Consider the following 17,942-nt stretch of genomic DNA (forward strand, 5'->3'; position numbering starts at 1 on the left):
TAGGTTCTTGAACTTGCTACAATATTTTGGTAGGAAATAAATGTTGTCCTCCATGCATATGCAGGTCAAGAAAATGGTTGTGGCTACACTAGCAGAATCTGGAATGAATTTGTCTGATGATGCTATTGAAAATATTATTGACAAGGTGTGTCTTTTCCCCCTAATTGGCAAGTGTGTCACATTTATGGTTTCAGATTTTACATATGGTTCTGCAAGTTGTAAAATCCTATAACTTGACTCAATCAAAGTAAGGTTAACATATTCTTGTATGAATGGCTGCCTCATTAGCCAGTGGATAAAGAAAGGCTAAATGATCTTCTAGCTTTAGATTGCATTGTTGTTGCATATCCATGTGACTATCTCTTATAGGTGAGGTGAATGATGGCAGATTCAGCTGTGCCCTTCCATCCTCTTCCGTCCCCAATCCATCTGAATACACACATATGCACATAGATACAGCCCACCCCAAAATGTCACATGATTCCCTAATTGGAGATATGGTGGGAATATTTAGTCTATGACAATTTGAAACACAAAGAACTCAGAAAACTAACACACACAAGAAAGAAGATAACTGAATGAATGAATAATTAATGAAAGTATGGAGAATGCTCAATGGCAGAGCTTTCCAACAGCTGGTGGCTCTTGTGGGAGCAGGTTGAGGGAGGAATTGGAGTATGACATCCACTAGAGATGAATTGCGAGGACAGTGGCGACCAGTTGAAGCTGAATCTGATGCAGGAGGCAGGCTGGAAAAACACAGTTTACAGAAATGAAGTCAAGCTGGATAGTCCACTGGAAGCAAGGTGACAGTAGTGGAGTCTGATATGGTGCAAAGCACAGGTATACTCCGAGTGCAGATCAGCAAGATGGCAGTTGAACAAGGCAAAACAGGTGCTGAAGAGGTCCGGAGGCTGTCCAACAAATCCAATGTGTGATCAGCTGTCAGGCACCTGCTATAGACAGCAAAACACAGGCTAATCAGGTCACCTTGATGCAAAACTGATGATGTCAAAAAACTGGGGCAAAATGCAGCCTGTAGGAGTTGCCAAGCTGATGGACGATAGATGGAGATGACCATGGTAGTAGGCTGGATGAAGATGACAGCAATTGGGAAAAACATAGACTGAGAGTCACCAAGATGAAGGCAACATCTGAGGATGGCCATTGCAGAAGCTGGAGATGATGGCAACGGAAAACTAGAGTGAAACGCAGGCTGTATGACTCACCAGACTGATGGGTGCCAACTGAGGATCACCACTGTAGTAGGCTAGATGAGAGGAAAAGGGTGATGCTGATGGTAACGGAGATATGCTAGGGTTTGCGAAAGAAAACAATGAGTGTATGACCATGACTAAAACATAGAGAACTCCAACACAAACTCGAAAATGCAAAACATAGAAGGCAAAATGAGAAGAGGTGGAGGCAAGGTCTTCCCAAAAATAGGTGGTAATCTTTGCTTGCATGCTCCATATTTAACACAACTAATGAAACTAAGAATTAAATTGTAGCAATTTCCAAGAGTACTAATCATACAATACCAAGTGGTCTCACCCTTTGCTGATTCACCATTTTGACTAGGAATGGGGCTGGTTCCCAATCCATGTCCCCTAATAGACCATCTTCTTCATGGTCTACGACCTTCAAGAGTCTGGTCCACACAATGGACACGCATGATAACCTAAGGTGACCAGGCCTATCACAATATCTATATCTATTCAACACAAACATAAACAAGCCATGTGAGATGCCAACAACGAGAATGGAAGCTCATTTACCTGAGCATTTACCGACACTTGAGACAGATCATGAATGCTATAACCACTGATTAGAGTTGAGATAATGGAAGGGCAGAAGGTTCGAATCCAAAATGCGGTAGTCTTTGGGGTTGGAACTAGTAAATGCAGCAAAATATAACCACCAAAAGATGATGGCAATTGATCACTGATAGCAAGCAAGAGGGTGATGTAGGGTGACCTGGAGGACTAATAAACATAGGCAATAGGACAGCAATCAGGGTACAAGCTGATGATGTTAGCAGTGTGTAGCAAATGTAGCTTGGTATGAGGTGCTTGGTGGTTGGAAATAGTTGGAATTAGGTTGGTTGATACTAATGATGTTGTGGCAGCAGTTGCGAAGGTCGGACAGCCACTCAATGGCATGGGCTAATGGCTGAAATTTGCACAACAAGGATGAATTAAATGGTAGGAAGTCTCCTATTTATACATGTGGATCCTCCCAAAGGTTTGGATGTTTTGCTTATGGGACAAAAACTTAATTAATATTTGAGTTGTGGGGCTTTTTTAATGAGATAATGAAGTATTAATGTGTAATGTATCTTTTTTAGCTTAACACCCTCTCTCAGGCCCAAAACTAGAAGAAAAAAGGGACTACAAGCATAGCTTAGTCCATAATACCATGAGATGTCCCACCCCAAAGCAGCTAGATCCCTTTACCAAGGGACAAATTTGAGCATTCTGGAAACTAGGACGGGTCCCAAATGCGAGAGGTGTCTCTGTATGGAGGATGTTAGGCTAGGAAGCGACAAGGGTACCAGGGGAGATCTGGTTGTAAGTCCCTTAGGTATGTTGACTGACCTAACCCCTATGAGCCCATGACGGACTTCTTGGAAGGCATTGATGTTAAATAAGGGTGGATTGGTGGATTTTGAACCATGAGATTTGGACAAAAAGTCTTGGATTAAGGAATGGATTTCTAGGATGGCATTATATCTTGGAGAAGGTGTAGGATAGATACATTGTTTTGCAACTACTTTCAAAGGATTGTTTGATATTGTCTTTGTGTTTGTGACAATAAATTATGTGAAGGAACCAATTTTTAATGGTTAATTAATGAAGCTATCTTTGCATGTCAAACATAAATGTGTTAGGATAATTAGATAACTAAAACACACCCTCAAGGAAACTAGGAGAGCAAGGTCCCTGATGGGTCCATGCTACATATGGATGGTCTTAGTGAATCGAGAGTTTTTTTGCAAGGCAATATCATTAGGAAAGGGCCAACCTAGTGTGTCATCCTAGATCTCGATCAATACTGTCTTAGGAGTTTGGAGTCAAGACTATACCCTACACATGGAGAGGGGTCGATGCGAATTGCTCCCCATCTTGAGTACACGAGTTGCAAGATAAATGTGTCAAATTTATTTTAACTTATTATAATATATAAAGCAAAGAGTATTTATACCTTCTATATAGCTTCTGTTTTGTTTTGATTTTCTTCTGTATGAAGCATGGATTGATGATTGATGAAGATTGAGATCCAAACTGATACCGAGATCTGGATCGAATCCATGGAGGATTATTTCGAAGCAGCAAGTACTGCACCCGCTAACCAAGCTATACTCGCCAAACTAAAGCTTACCGGCGAAGTAAGACTTTGGTGGAAACAATGGTGCAGAGACCAAGGGATCTCGGAAGGGTCTGTTACTTGGGAGAAGCTTAAAAAAGCTGTGCAAGGGAGATATCTTCCAGCACTCCTATGTGGAGAAGCTAGGGAGAAGTAGCCACCGTGGTAGCATCAAGAGATTTCGTAAGATCTGCCTCAGGAGGGGAAGCCTCCATGTTGGTAGAAGAGCAAATCGTCAAGAAAGATGAAACCACAAAAGAATGGTGAGCTTCCCATGTCTCTAGCCCAGGAAGGATCGATATAGATCTGCCTCAAGAGGGGAAGCCTCCATGTTGGTAGAAGAGCAAATCGTCAAGGAAGATGAAACCACAAAGGAATGGTGAGCTTCCCATGTCTCTAGCCCAAGAAGGATTGATATAAATCTACATGTTAGTCCTAAATTGAAATACAAAGCCTTGCAAAAGAGATTAGGATTTGCGAACCAAAAGTTTGTAGTGAGACACTTCAAAAACAAAAGTAAAGCTAAAATGAAAGAGCGATAAAGTAATGAAAGAGTATGAATGTGTAAGTGCAGTGAAAGACTAAGGAAAAAGAATCCTAAAGCAAATTAGCCTAAAGAACTAAGAGTGCTAAGGGAAAGCTAAGCTAGCCTGAAGTGCCCTAAGGGTGCTAGCCTAAGGAAATCCTTGTGTAGGAGTGACCCAAGGGATGTGTGACGATAGTCCATAAGCAAAGGAGAGATATCCTTGCATTTGAAAGGTCGTGTGGGGTTTTGTGAGTGTCCAAGGATGGTGAGGGGGATGCACATTACAACCGTTCCAAAGTGAAAGGATGTGGTAAAGTGGGGGTAGGTGGAAGGTACAGTATTAAAGGTTGGCATTCTCCCTAATAATGCACCAAGAGGTGGAGTGAATGAAGGGATGGTAGATGGTGGAATGGAGAAAGAGAGTGTTAGGAGTAGAGATGGAAGATCCAAACCCTAGTGTGCTTTGAGTGGAAGTGAAATGTAATTCAAGATTTTGGAATGAAGACGTGAGTAGATCAGAATGTGAAGATAGTGGTGGGATGGGAGGGAGTTGAGAAGTGTGGTTTACTTGCTCAAATGAAACATATGGTAAAGATATACGTGATGAAGGGAAACTGCTTCAAGATCCTCGTTTATTAAAGTTAACATACTAAAAATCATTCGGATTGTACCCAACAAAAGAAGCAAGAGGAGAGGGTTTTGGCTTATATGACTCAAAAGGGTTGTATAGATCTAACATAAGGACTGACTGAGATAAAGGAGATGGATCGCTAGATGCGCGGAATGTCGTGGTTCCTCCAAGATCAGAGAGATGGCCAGTCTCACCAATCGGTCCAGACAAAATAGTAGCACTCGTTGGAGGAGTGTAAATTGAATTGTATGTGATGCGCAAGTACTCCTTAAACTCTTCATTTGTAAGGTGACCAAAATGAGAAGAAGAAGACGGTAAAGATGAAGGTGTGTCTACCTTCTCCTTGAGACCATAATGCCTTCTCAAAGCCTCCAATGATGGAGAAGTTGATAGGGTGTTGCAGGATCCTTAGAAGAAGGTGCATGAGACATTATGAGTCACAATCGAATCATGTGCGAGTCTCGCACAAAGACTATTCTCCACAATCACCACATGATACTCTTTAGAAGAGCACTGAATCTGATACCATGTGAAGATATGCTAAGGTTTGCACTGAGGAAACACAACATGTATAACCAAGACTGAAACACAAAGACTTAGATAGAGATTAGCAAAACTCAAACCCTAAACGTAAAACGCAAAACACAAAAACTCAAAACTAAAACACAGAGACAAATATAGAGAGAAGAAACTCTGAAGTGAATGATGCTGTAAATGAATGTAAGAGTGTGCAAAATGCCCAAGGACAGAGCAATGCAGTGTTAGAGACTAACGTCCACTAGAGATGGATCCTAAGTGTTGTGACCACCATTCGGAGTGCGAAGTGCAGGAAACACCAAATGCTGATCACCAGAGTGCCAGGGGATAGAGGTGATTGCAGAGGATGATGCTTGATGATGAGGGTGGCAACAAAAGGCTGCAGACACAGCAGTAGAAGGACCGCTTGGAGAAGGAAGAGCACAACTAGTTGTCACATGCAAGCAAGAGGGCCAAATGTAGGCTCCAAAAGGTCACCTGATGATGAGGAAGGGCATTGCAAACAGTCACTTGGCTGATGAGGGTCAAAGGCAAGTAGTAGGAGGCAGTCTGGTCATTGGCGATGGCTGGTGGGACCAAATGTAGTAGGAGAGAGGGCGCCAAACAGCGGCAGGGTGACAGTTGTGGAAGAAGGTGCCACGCACCGGAAGGGCTGATGGAGGAGTGGCAGCAGTCGCAAAGGGTAGACTGCCACGTGGGTGAAGGTTAATGGCTGAAATCTGCATTGAAAGAATGAGATAGAATGATGGCCAGCCTGTCTATTTATAGATGTTGAAGGGTGCCCCAAAAAATTAGGGTTTTGGGGGACCATTGAAACTCTCTTGAGCCACGCACTAAATTGCATTTTTCATTAATTAAGCGTGTTTTGAAGCTGTTTAAATATGCTAATTAGTTGTAAAGTGTGTTTTAGCACAATAGAGCCTACATGTGACATGTCACATAAAACTTGAATCAAAAGTATAACACCATAGCATTTGTCATCCAAGAATCATACTCAAAAGCCAAACTCATGAGACTCATGATAATGTGATCGACCATAATAGATACATGAAAAAAGGAAATCTAAAGCATTAATGTCTCAAAGTCAAGTCTCTCACATAAACGATAAGGGGCCATCGGCCAACCAATTAGGATTAGGCCATGGTAATTTGTTGGCTACAAGTTTCCCAAACATCAAACAAACAACACACAGTGCACATGGTTGGCAAGACTAAAAATTTCATATGGTTGGCAAGACTAAAAATTTAGGTCTGAAATCTGTAGAAAACAGGCTAAATGTTTACAATTGAAGCTTATCCTTTGAGAAGAGAGCTTTCAGCGTTGTTAAGATGACCATGGGTTGGTGTGCAACTGTTGGGGCAGGTTTGCAGCAATGTGAGCAAGTGTTGTAGTCACTAAATGTGCAGGGAATAGGTGACAGAAACATAGCCAAAAAGGGGTTGTTACTTTGCCTGTGACCTGCATTGCCCAAACCACTATTTTTTGGGAACAAAAATAGCCCAAAATGGCCATTCTATTTTGGCAAGGTGGAAATGATAGTTCTAGAAACTATGGACACTCTGCATCCACATGCATAAATGCTTGTAGTGTATGCAAAACCTATTCTTTTAAGGGAACTGTTGACAAATGGGTTTAATTTCTTTGGTTTTGTTTGAGGAAGAGATGTCACTCTTGTTTCGGGTTGCCTCCCCATCTTGAGAGTTCTTGCCACTTCCAGTTTTCCCCTTCGAAGAAGTGGCTACTAGAGCCCTCTCTAAAAATGAGAGTGGAGAAGAGGTCTTTTTGTGGACTTGATTATACAGCCTTGCATAACACAAGAGCCAATATTAAAAACTATACAAGGTTGGCAATTAGGGTAATGAAATGATGTGTTGCATAAAGTGGAAATATTCAGAAGGTAGCTTGTTTGTAACCGCATTGTCATTAGACTTTGATGAGCTAGTAGTGGTGAACTTGGCAAGTATCCGCCTATATTAGTCAACTTGACTTTCAGATCATCCCCTTCTTAATAGAAAACTCTTGCAACTCATAATTGAGATTGATATGTTAGATTCGATCTCTCGTTTTAGGAGATGACTCTAACAATTAGATGCTAGGGAAAAATGCTTAACTGGGAGTGGAACTTAGGAAGTAACGCTTGCATTAAGTCGACATTAGTTGTAACATTGTGAACTCTCCATTGATGGATATGGTCAGGGTGGGCTAGTCAAGGGTCCAACATACGCTCTAAACCAACTATCTAGTCCCAAAGACCTTGAGACTCAAGCACTTGTTGCATGAGGTTAGATGAAGTGGTGAAATTTGGTGTGTTAAAATGAGTTTTACCCATAAATGCATTCTTGGTTGTAGCAATAGGAGTAGTAGTGCTAAGTGTGGGGTATTGTGGATAGGGTGGAGTACACTTGGGAATTAACCATAGAGTTGTGAAGAACATTGTGGAGGCACCGCTAGGGTTTGCACTGAGGAAACACAGAGTGTACGACTACGATAGAGGCATAATGAAACAAACACAGACACTAAAAGCAAAACTCAAACCCTAAACACTAAACTTAAAACTCAAATGTAGAAACTCAAACACAAACTGAAGAAGGGATAGAAAGAACTCAACTTTGTAAATGAATGTAGGAGTATACAGTGTGCCCAAGGGCAAAGCAGTGTGTCGGAGAGTGATGTCCACCGGAGACAGATCCCAAGTTTGTGACCACTAGTCAGAGTGTAGGATGAAGAGGATGCAGCAAATGCAAGTGTCAAGAGGGCATGGAGTACCAAATGCAAGGAGGAAAGGGTGTGGAAGAGGGCTAGCAGTTGTCACTTGATGTGGAGGAGCTGTCACTTGATGGAGGAAGCTGTCTCCTGATGTAGGAATTGTTGCCTGGCTGGTCTGGAACTAAACGCAAGCTGTAGAAGGTGTTGGAGATGTTGGCGATGGCTGATGGCTGCCAAATGCAGCGTGGAAGGGTGTCATTCAGTGGATGGCAGTTGTGGAAGAAGACGCTAGGCACTGGAGTAGTAGTAGATGGAGTGGCAGCAATCGTTGGGGCTGGATAGCCACATGTGTGTGGACTGATAGTTGAAACCTACACTTGCAGGTGAGAAACCTGCACAAATGGGATTGAGGCTGAATGGGGGTGGCTTGTCTATTTATAGATGAGGATGGATCCTCCCAAATTAGGGTTTCAATAAACTCTCTCGAACCACTCGCCGTTTTAGGGTTTTTATTAAATTAAGCTTGTTTTGGGGCTGTTTAAGTGGCTAATCAGCATAGAATGCATTACTTAGCTCAACAAGAGTGCCCACCATGCATGTGTGATGTGTGCAAAATGGATCCATCAGTCTTAGACATTGTGAATTAGTTACATGTTGCTCGTGTATCTCGCACAAACCAAGCCTCCATGATAACCGCATGATACTCTTTAGAAGTCCACTAGTTGTCATACCTTATGGAGATATACTAGGGTTTGCAAAAGAAAGCATCGAGTGTACACCGATGATTGAAACATAGAGAACTAAAGAGAAATGCAAAAACGCAAAACACCAAAAGAGAAACAAAGAAGAAGGAGAACTCTGAAGTGAATGAATGAATGAAGAGTGTACAAGATGGTCAAAGGCAGAGTTGTCCAACAACTGATGACTCTCATGGGAGCGGGTTGAGGGAGTAGTCGTAGGAGCGGGTTGAGGGAATAGTTAGATAGTGATGTCCATCGGAGACAGATCCTGAATGTTGTAGCCACTAGTTGAAGCTGAGATGATGCTGAAAATGGAATGGAAACAGGCTGGAAACCAAAAGACAAGAGTCTTTGGGGTTAGAATTGGTCAATTCAGCAATGTGATTGCTGGTAGATGATGACAGCTTATCAACAGCAGCAAGCAGGAGCTGGGCAACAGCTGGAAAGAGGGTGATCTGATGCAGGCTTGCCTGTAGGAACAGTAAATGCAGGTAGTATGGCAGCAATCGGGGAGATAGGCTGATGATGCTAGCGGTATGCAATAAATGCAGCCTAGTATGAGGTGCCAAGTGGCTGGTGCAGCTGGAATTAGGTCACTTGATGTCGATGTTGTGGCAGCATTCGCAAAGGCCAAACAACCAATTGCATGGCATGGGCTGATGGCTGAAATTTGCACAACAGGGATGAACCAAGTGGCCATGCAGCCTCCTATTTATAGATGTGCATCCTCCCAAAGTTTGGGTGTTTTGCTTATGTGGTGTAGAAACTCTAGTAATCTTTGAGTTTTGGGGCTGTTTTAATTAGCTAATGAAGATCTAAAGTGTAATACATCTTTTAGCTTAACTTTTCAAGTCAGGGTCAATGAAGTTGCTCCTTTGCTGGACCAAGTGAGGGTGTCATGAGGACATGCATTTTTAAGGTCCTCCATCAGCTGCAACAACAGACTCCAATCTCCACAACAATAGTTGCTTCCATGGCTCCTCATTTGGAAAAAGGTCCCTCACAATCAGCTTTAAGAGCAGTCATCTACTTGGACTGTTTTTGTGTACGATCCAGCAGCTACCTATAATTCTTGGCTGAATGATAACATTTCATGCTACGTTAGCCCTCATTGGACTTTTGTTTGCACCTGATCAAGTGAAGTACTTGATGAGGTGCTTCACTAGCTGATGCAAGACCTAGAGAACGTCCCAACAAGATGTAATATACTGCATGGTGGCAAGTAAAACCTTGCTAGGCGCCAATATCCTCCCTGCTAGAGAAAGTCTCACCGTGTTGTAATAAAGGAGCTTCTACTCGATGCTCAAGAGTTATAGGATTACCTGTTGCTTTGAGATAATATGATTGCCCACATGAGAACCAAGGTATCTTACTGAGGCGCCATAGGGGGACGAAGTGAAACTCTCATGAGGTCTCTAGTCTGGATGCTGTGTCACAAACCCAAAATACATAGGACTTGTGCCAATTGATAAGAGCTCCAAAGGTCTCCATACTAGCTACAAAGACTGTGAATCTCCATCCATACACATTTGTGTGATCTGCAAACTCTATATCCACAAGCTTCTCAAACTCTAGATGGGCAATCTAATGCCACAATTACCTGGAGATCTGCCCCTCGGATAAGAGCTCATGGCCTCTGCCACTAAAAGAAGTAGAGGTGCAAGGGGACAACCTTGTCTTGCCAATGGCTAGATGTTAAATTTGTTGCTTCTAGATCCACCAATTAGGACTTGGCTATGAGTTGAGGAGAGGCTGCTACACCTGTAACCCAGTGCACTGGAAAGCTTATCTTGAGCATGGTGCCCTCCATGAACTACCATTGAACTTGTCATAAGACTTCTCAAAGTCAAGATGTATCACAATGAGGTCCTGTCTCTTGGAGCATGCAAGTTGTGGATTCCCAAAGGTAGAAGTATTGTGTAGGATACTGCAATCCTGAACAAAACTTGTTTGGTGATGTCTGGCATTAGAGAGAGAATCTCAGGCTGATTGCGTTGGCAAGGATCTTATATGAAGCTCCACGCAAAGTGATTGGATCCACTAAGTAATCTCCAATATATCTCTACTTCCTTTTTTGAGATAAGGTGAGTCAATCCTTCAGACAACCTCTCTGACATCTCTGCTAATGCCATATTCTCCTAGAATGGTGCAAGCAGTCTTGTGTTGACCAAGTCCCAGTAGGGTTTTAAAAAAAGCGCTTTGTCCAATCCATCATCCCCTTGGTATGCGTCTCGAGGCAAGGGGGTTTCAAGCATCCTCAAGCTTCTCCTCTTGAAAGGGGGCCATCAAACTTATATCATCAGTGATCACTGCATGGTTTATTTACTGATTTGTGTGATGAGGTTGAAGTGCTTGGAGATTAACAGTCAATTACTGCACTTTAGTTTCCAAATACTGGTTGCATGGTTCCATTGCCATGACATCATCTTCTCCAAGGAGGTGAGCTTGTGGTTGTCTCTGGTGCAACCACTGATTGCTGTTGTAAACTGATTTCAGCAATTAAAAATCAGCAAAGATGTCTAAGACAAGCCATGCTTGGGACGAGGATTCTGAATTTTCAAAGGAAAGACAATCATGGCATGATGAGCATGTCTTAGGTGACCAACATGCAGAAGCACATCATGCCATAAATGCTCAGGATTTCGATGTATCTCAGCCTATGGGTCCAAAAGATTCTAAAGATAATAAAGAGACAGATGCAATTTCAGAGCACAGCTGCATATTGTGGTTTATATTTTTACCCAGCTCATATGAAATCCCAAGTGTGTTGAATTTTTGCATGGTCCTGAGAAAACTAACAAGAAAGGCAAGAACTGAGCACATGGAAAGGAACCTATGCAAAGGAACCTGTGATGGTCAAGTTCGTGATAGCCATGACATGTTTCCTAATTACCCTGCTTTGTCAGCCTGGAATGCAATGAATGAAGGGTATGCAAGGGAATATATTTAGGAACATGCAACTTGGAATCTAGAATGTTATGTATGGAAACATTGCATAGAGCCAGGATTGCAAATGGAATGTAAGGCCTCAGGGGAGACTTCGCAGGCGTGTTTGGTATGTAAGGAACTGATATTGTTATGGCAAACCATTCTATGGGTATTAGAGATGTTTCTCAACATGTCAGTGATGCTGGTAATGCACCATTTTGCAGCCACATGCTCCTAAAGGAAAACTTTCTAAAGAGGATGCATTTTAGTGGTTGAAAAACCTTCTGTTCCTGGAAAGGGCATCATCTACATGGCTTCAATTTAAGCAAGTCTTCTCTACTACTTGGCTTATAAATACCTTTTGGGTGGATGTGTGATAGCATGGCACAAGTTAGATGCATCAAACTACGAAAACCTTGAAGAGTACAAGAAGAAGTTGTGGGGAGCTTTATTGCTAATGTGCTCTTATTGTAGTGTATTACTATTAGGGAAGATTGAGAAGTATTGTTGTGGGTTGCCAAAAGGGATCAAGGATAACTGCACTAAGACATGCATCATGGTAGAGCTAATAGAAAATGCAATGGCAACCATAATTATGGGAAAGGGCCACTAAATGGGTGGGAAACAAGGAAGTGGTTTTGGAAAATCTCGAAATGCATTTCCTCCTTGGGGTTTTTGTTTTTTTCATGGGGGGGGGGAGAGGGCAGGGGAAGCATTTCTGGGGCATGGGGAAAGTTGGAAACTGCCTGGAGAAACACTTCCCCAACAACAAAGGAGGAGGAGGGAAAGCACATGCTAGCCTTTTGTCTCTCTCTCATATTACACACACACAAATGCATGCCATCCCTATTGACATCACACATATACACACAAGCAAATAATATTGAGTCAAATAGAATCGAATAAAGATGAGAGAGAGAGAGAGAGAGGCAGGCAACCCTTTCTTGCCCTTGCTGTGGATCGTCCTTGGCAGGACTGGGACCTTGCAGGCCGGTTGAGTCTGGAAAAGGCCTCTGCTAATCAGGTGTATCATCTTCTGATTAAAGATCATCAATGGCTAGGTGTTAAAGCTAATACTGTATGGGGATTGCGGAAATCGCAGTCATGGTGGAAGGCAACTGTGATGGAGGGCTGGTTGAATAAGACACCTTTCAAATGTAAGGTCTTTCTTTGGCGGGTGATGATTGGTGGTCTTCCTCTTGTCTCGGCCCTTTCCAAGCGTCGAATCTCGAATGGCAATTGTTTCTTCTGTACCACTACTGTGGAATCGGCCCGACATCAATTTATTTCTTGTCTGCTCGCCAAGAATATCTGGTCGCTCTTATCACAGGTTTGGCATGCAGTGGTGGGGTCCTCTCTAACCCCTTTCGATTGGGCTTTTGTGCAGCCAAAATACCCCACACCGCCACAGTTGCATATGAAGATCTTGTTCCACTTTTTCAGATAGTGAGGATGCTGGCACAATTGGACCACTCGGAATGCCTTTCTTTTTGATTCGGCCTCTAATGTACCAAGACACATTGCTTGGCTTAAAGGTCTCTTGCATTGGCATATAGATCTCATTCGGCACTCGGACTTGCTCCCTCGGGAGGACTTGCTTCCCTGGCATATGGCAATTTCCTCTGGGTCTTTGCCATGACTTGTGTAACTTTTTTGTGGCTTACTACTGAGATTTTACACACGTTGGCTTAGAGCCCTCGTGTATCTTGTAATCATGTAACTTGTGTGAGAGAGAAAGAGAGATTACACACGATGGCTTAGAGCCATCGTGTATCTTGTAATCATGTACACTTGTACCTTTTTTTCGTAATTAATACAATTACCTTTTACGAGAGAGAGAGAGAGAGAGAGAGAGAGAGAGAGAGAGAGAAGTCTTGCCAATGCCAGTCTTGGCAGCTCAAGGAGTTAAGACCTCCAAGTACATTCTTGCTCACGACAGGTCCGCCTCACGCCAAAGAGGTGTTTGCTGCACGATAGGTCTGCCTCACGTCAGAGGAATATTGTCTCACAAGAGGTCTAGCATCACGACCGGTCCCTCCTGATAGGTTTGACACCACGACAAGTCTAACATCACACCAAGTACGTCGCGTCAGGTCCTCACGACAGGTGTGACATCACGCCAGCCCTGCGTAGGGTTCATCCTGCATCTCACGTCGACATCGAGCTTCTGCTTGTGACTTTTTGTTTGGTCGCCCCGTTGTCCGTTCGTTTGGTCGCCCCGTCGTCCTTTCGCCTGGTCGCCCTGTCGTCTATTCGCTTGGTCGCCCCATCGCCTGTGCGAGAGAGGGGACCTGTCACCACTGGCCGTTTTGAACGGATCCTCACCTATTCCACCTACGCACAGCTGCTCTCCGCCTGAGAAGCCATCGTCTGACAGCCGCCATCGCCTGCCAGACCTGTCCGCCCTCGCCTGTCGGACGCTGCCCTCGCCAGTCAGCCGCCGTGGTCGTCGCCCCTGCGAGAGGCCGTATCCTCTGTTCGTGCCTGAGCCTGCGCCTCTGGGTTCTGCGACCTGCACACGGAGACAGTGCAGCCTTGCCTTTCCACAGACACCGCAAGAGAGAGAGAGAGAGAGAGAGAGAGAGAGAGAGAGAGAGAGAGAGAGAGAGAGAGAGAGAGAGAGAGAGAGAGAGAGAAGACAACAGTATGGCTGGCCTGGATATGGATTTTCTAGACCGGACGGTGGCAGCCCTTGGCCCTGATTCCGATACAGAGGAGCCGGAGGATATGGTGCCCTGCACGGAGGAGATGCCTCCGGGTTCTGAATTGCCGCCTGCGGGCAAACGCTCCAATCATACTTCTGACGAGCCAATGGGTCCTCAGGAACGTTCCTATGCGCAGGTTGCCTCTAATCCTGTGGATTCGCAGGAGATTGACTGGGAGCATTTGCTGGACTTTGCCAATACTCTGCTTGGCGATTATGTCCAGCACAACAATGAAACTTTTTCTGACGCGGGAACTGATGATGTGCTGGAAGCCACGGTGGACCCGAAATCAATCTTGCGGTCCTTCTCGGTGTTTTATGACCGTGCAGTTATACTTTTCTTCACTGGCAGGATCCCAGTGCTTTCACATATTCGCCAGTGGATGCACCATTTATTGCAAGGGGAGTGTGTTGAGGAGATCTTCCTTGGACCTCGCGGCTTTTATGAGGTGCTGTTGAAATCGGAAACACATCGAGCTGAGCTCCTGTCCAAGCTGCCATTATTCTTTGATTGCCGCTTGGTCCATGTTGTACCATGGCGCCCTATGGGCGATTTCCAGCGTCTGCTTCAACGAGAATGCCCGGTATGGGTGGAAGTGGAAAATTGTCCGGCGGTTTATTGGCCATTGTTGAAGGATGCGATGGCCGTTGTGGGAACAGTGCTGGTGCCCCCAAGCCTTAGGGCTATGAATCGAAACCGTTTATGCATGTTATGGAACACAGCCAGGAAAAGGCCTGCGTGGCTTCGCCTCAATTGTTTGGGCATGCATCCTTTGCATTTTCGCTTGAAATGGGGCAACTTTGCAGGCCACTGCTTTTCATGTGGTAAATTGGGGCATTTTATGGCCGAATGCCTTGAAAGGCAACCGTCTTCCGAGGATGCGTAGGTTGTGCTGCCTAAGGATGACATGGTGCTTGATGCTCCGACACAGGAGGCCCTTCAGCCACCTAATGTCGTGGATAAAGGCAAACAACAGGTCCTGGGTTTGGATTCTCGTAGCACTGATTGGATTGAGGCACGTAAAAAAAAAGGTAAAAAGTTGGATGCATGCCTAGCGGATCCTGGGCCTAATACTTCACAGGATTCCGTGCGCACGTATATGCGCAGTAGCCCATGTGCAGCCTTGTCATCATCACTTCCATTCTTGCCTAGACCAAAGCACCATTAGGAAAATGTTTTATTTAGGTTGTCATTGAATCTTGATGATGAAAAGGTTTAAAGTCATAAGTATAGAAGAGGTGGTTTACATGCTCAAAGGGGAGTTTTACAAGTAAGCTTTAATCAATGTGTTGGGTCTATTCAAGTTCGGGATTTTTAAACTAGAGTGTACCCTCCTCAAATGGAAGTCACCAAAGAGACATTGAGAGTCTTTGGGGCGCAAAGCATGGTGCTGCCGTCACAAGTGAGTGACATCCTTGTCATTGAGGGGGATTTTTACCCCATAAAAATAAAAAAGAAATCATGCAAGTAAGTTGAAATGGGGCGCAACGCATTGTGCTGCCGTCACAAGCGAGTGACATCCTTGTCATTGAGGGGGATTTTTACCCCATAAAAATAAAAATGAAATCATGCAAGTAAGTTGAAATGATATGAACAATGGATATTAGAGCATGATTAATAGACAACTCAATTATTTCACTCATATTATTGTTGAGGAATGCAACCAAATAAATGAAACTTGTGTCCCCAAGAAATGGAATCTTTTATGGAAATAAATTAAATAGGCATGAGATGAAACAAATCTTTGGTTGCTAACATGATGCATTATGAAACTAGCCTTCCTTCTTGGAAAGGGTGGTAATTCCTTGATTAATCACTTAATTACAACAATCAGAAAATAAACATAAATTGAAATGCATAGTTTACCTTAATAATCTTGGACAATAGACATCTGTTTCCCTCCGAAATTGGTGCCCCTTTTGGTATTTCTCTAACTTTAATTGCTAATGGATTGATTATAAGTTGAGATTCCACAATCTCCTTTGCAAATCCAAAATCCCCTTGTTGTATATACAATCAGCAAGTAATTTGGGCCAATTGCTCCTTAATTTTCACCCAAGAATTGCATAAATGGAACCATCAACTTGCCAAATGTTACCCCGATTCACAATGGATGGCCTGGCATTTAAAATCCCTATCAATTCCACGAATTTCAGGTGTTGATTCAGTGCACAATGCCTTTTCCTGTTGACATGGATCCCAAGGTGGGTGCTAAACCCTAATTTGTGCAAAAAAGTAGAGTTAACAGCAGAGATCTCTCTACTGTCCACCAAATTTGGCTGAGATCTGCTCAAATGGCTGAGAAATGCTGAGATCTCTTGGGAATGGGGTGAAGAAGGTGAGATAAAGCCAAGATGAGAGAGAAATCTGATTTTCTTTGTGAGAAAACCCTAAATTCTGCTTGCTGCCTGCTCCAGTCTGCATTTAATGCAATCACCTATTGCCATGCACCTCCAAAATGATGTCATCTAATCAGCAAAGTTGTTGCCAGTCCCTAGAAGGTGATTCCCTACTGTCCCCTGCCTGTTGAGGTCCCCCAAATGGCTTTCTTCTATAGCAAATTGTTGTTCTCTGATAAAAAAATGGACCAATAGCTCTCTCTCTCCCTCTTCCAAGTTGTAAACTGACTGAATGGCTGAGACCCAGCCCCCAAAAACATTATCTCAGTTTGCATGGGCATTTTTGCCAAGTGGCAGCCTTCTAAACCCATTTTTTAACATTATCTAGCAATTTAATTAATTTTTAAAATTAAATAATCATAAAAGTTAATTTTAGCTCTTGTAACCTTGTCCAAAATTAAATGTGCCCATGCATAATTAAATTCACTAGACCATTTTCATCCTGGAGTGGTCCCCAACCTTTGTACTAGCATTAATGAATTAATTAATGCTAGTTTCTAGTGTCACCATCTCACCACCGACACTTATTGGCCAAATAATTGTTCCAAGGTTAAAACTAGCACCAATTGACACTCGAAGCCCAACTGGCATAACTTATCACAACTTTTGCCTTTGACACCCATTGCATTCTCAAGGTCCTTGGTCTGTTACCATGAAATAATTGCCATGTGCATCACGTGCTAAACAACCTTGCACATTTGATTAATAATTTAATCAAATGTTATGAGCAAGATTAAAGCATCTCAAAATTTCATGTCCTCATGATAGACCTTCCCCTTGAAATCCCTACAATTGTTCTTGATTGCATTGCATTGTGCCAGAGGAAAAGCATACTGCATTGGAAGTTCCATAAGGCATCAGTCACAACATTGTCGACTGTTGTCCAACTATGCTACATGCCCTAAATCTGTAGAAAATTTTCAGCCAGCATATACATATAACAAAATTGAAAATCAGTTGAAAACTGTTGCTAGAAACTCATTGGATGCATCCATAACTCATGTTTCTCAATTGTTTTGACTATCAACCAGAGAAAATCATTAATTCAGCATAAAGCATAGCTAAAACTATCAATGGTATTTACTAACATGCTGTTATCCATGGAACCAGCAGTAAACCATTGAAAACTGAGCTTAGTTTGATGGTAAACTGATCACTTGCTGACTTGAGAACTGATCACAAATTGCTGCAAATGTGACCCCAAACTGATCACAAACTCATTGCAAAACCGACCAGCAATCAATGCAAAAACTTATCCCAAAGGTGACCATAAACGGTTCTCAAATTGATAAAAAACTAAGCTGAAACTAATCAGAATTTTTATCTCAAAATTGAGGCAAAATCCATGCCAAACTTATCATCAGTTGATACAAAAGTATAGTTCTAGTGCCCGGGTGGAACTGA

General features: G+C 43.1%; 1 protein-coding gene across 3 annotated transcripts in view; it reads left to right on the top strand.

The window, feature by feature from the left end:
* LOC148013668 (calcineurin B-like protein 3) overlaps positions 1–17,942 on the top strand; it is a 132,280-nt gene that overhangs the window by 104,449 nt on the left and 9,889 nt on the right. For all 3 annotated transcript variants that reach the window (XM_087667557.1, XM_087667559.1, XM_087667558.1), the window contains one exon: positions 65–145. In XM_087667557.1, the coding sequence (XP_087523683.1) occupies positions 65–145 (81 nt within the window). The remainder of the gene's footprint in view (positions 1–64; positions 146–17,942) is intronic.

Source organism: Lygodium microphyllum, chromosome 26 (genome assembly GCF_053477565.2).
Source record: "Lygodium microphyllum isolate KBCC chromosome 26, Lygodium_microphyllum_v1.1.10, whole genome shotgun sequence".
Lineage (NCBI taxonomy): Eukaryota > Viridiplantae > Streptophyta > Polypodiopsida > Schizaeales > Lygodiaceae > Lygodium > Lygodium microphyllum.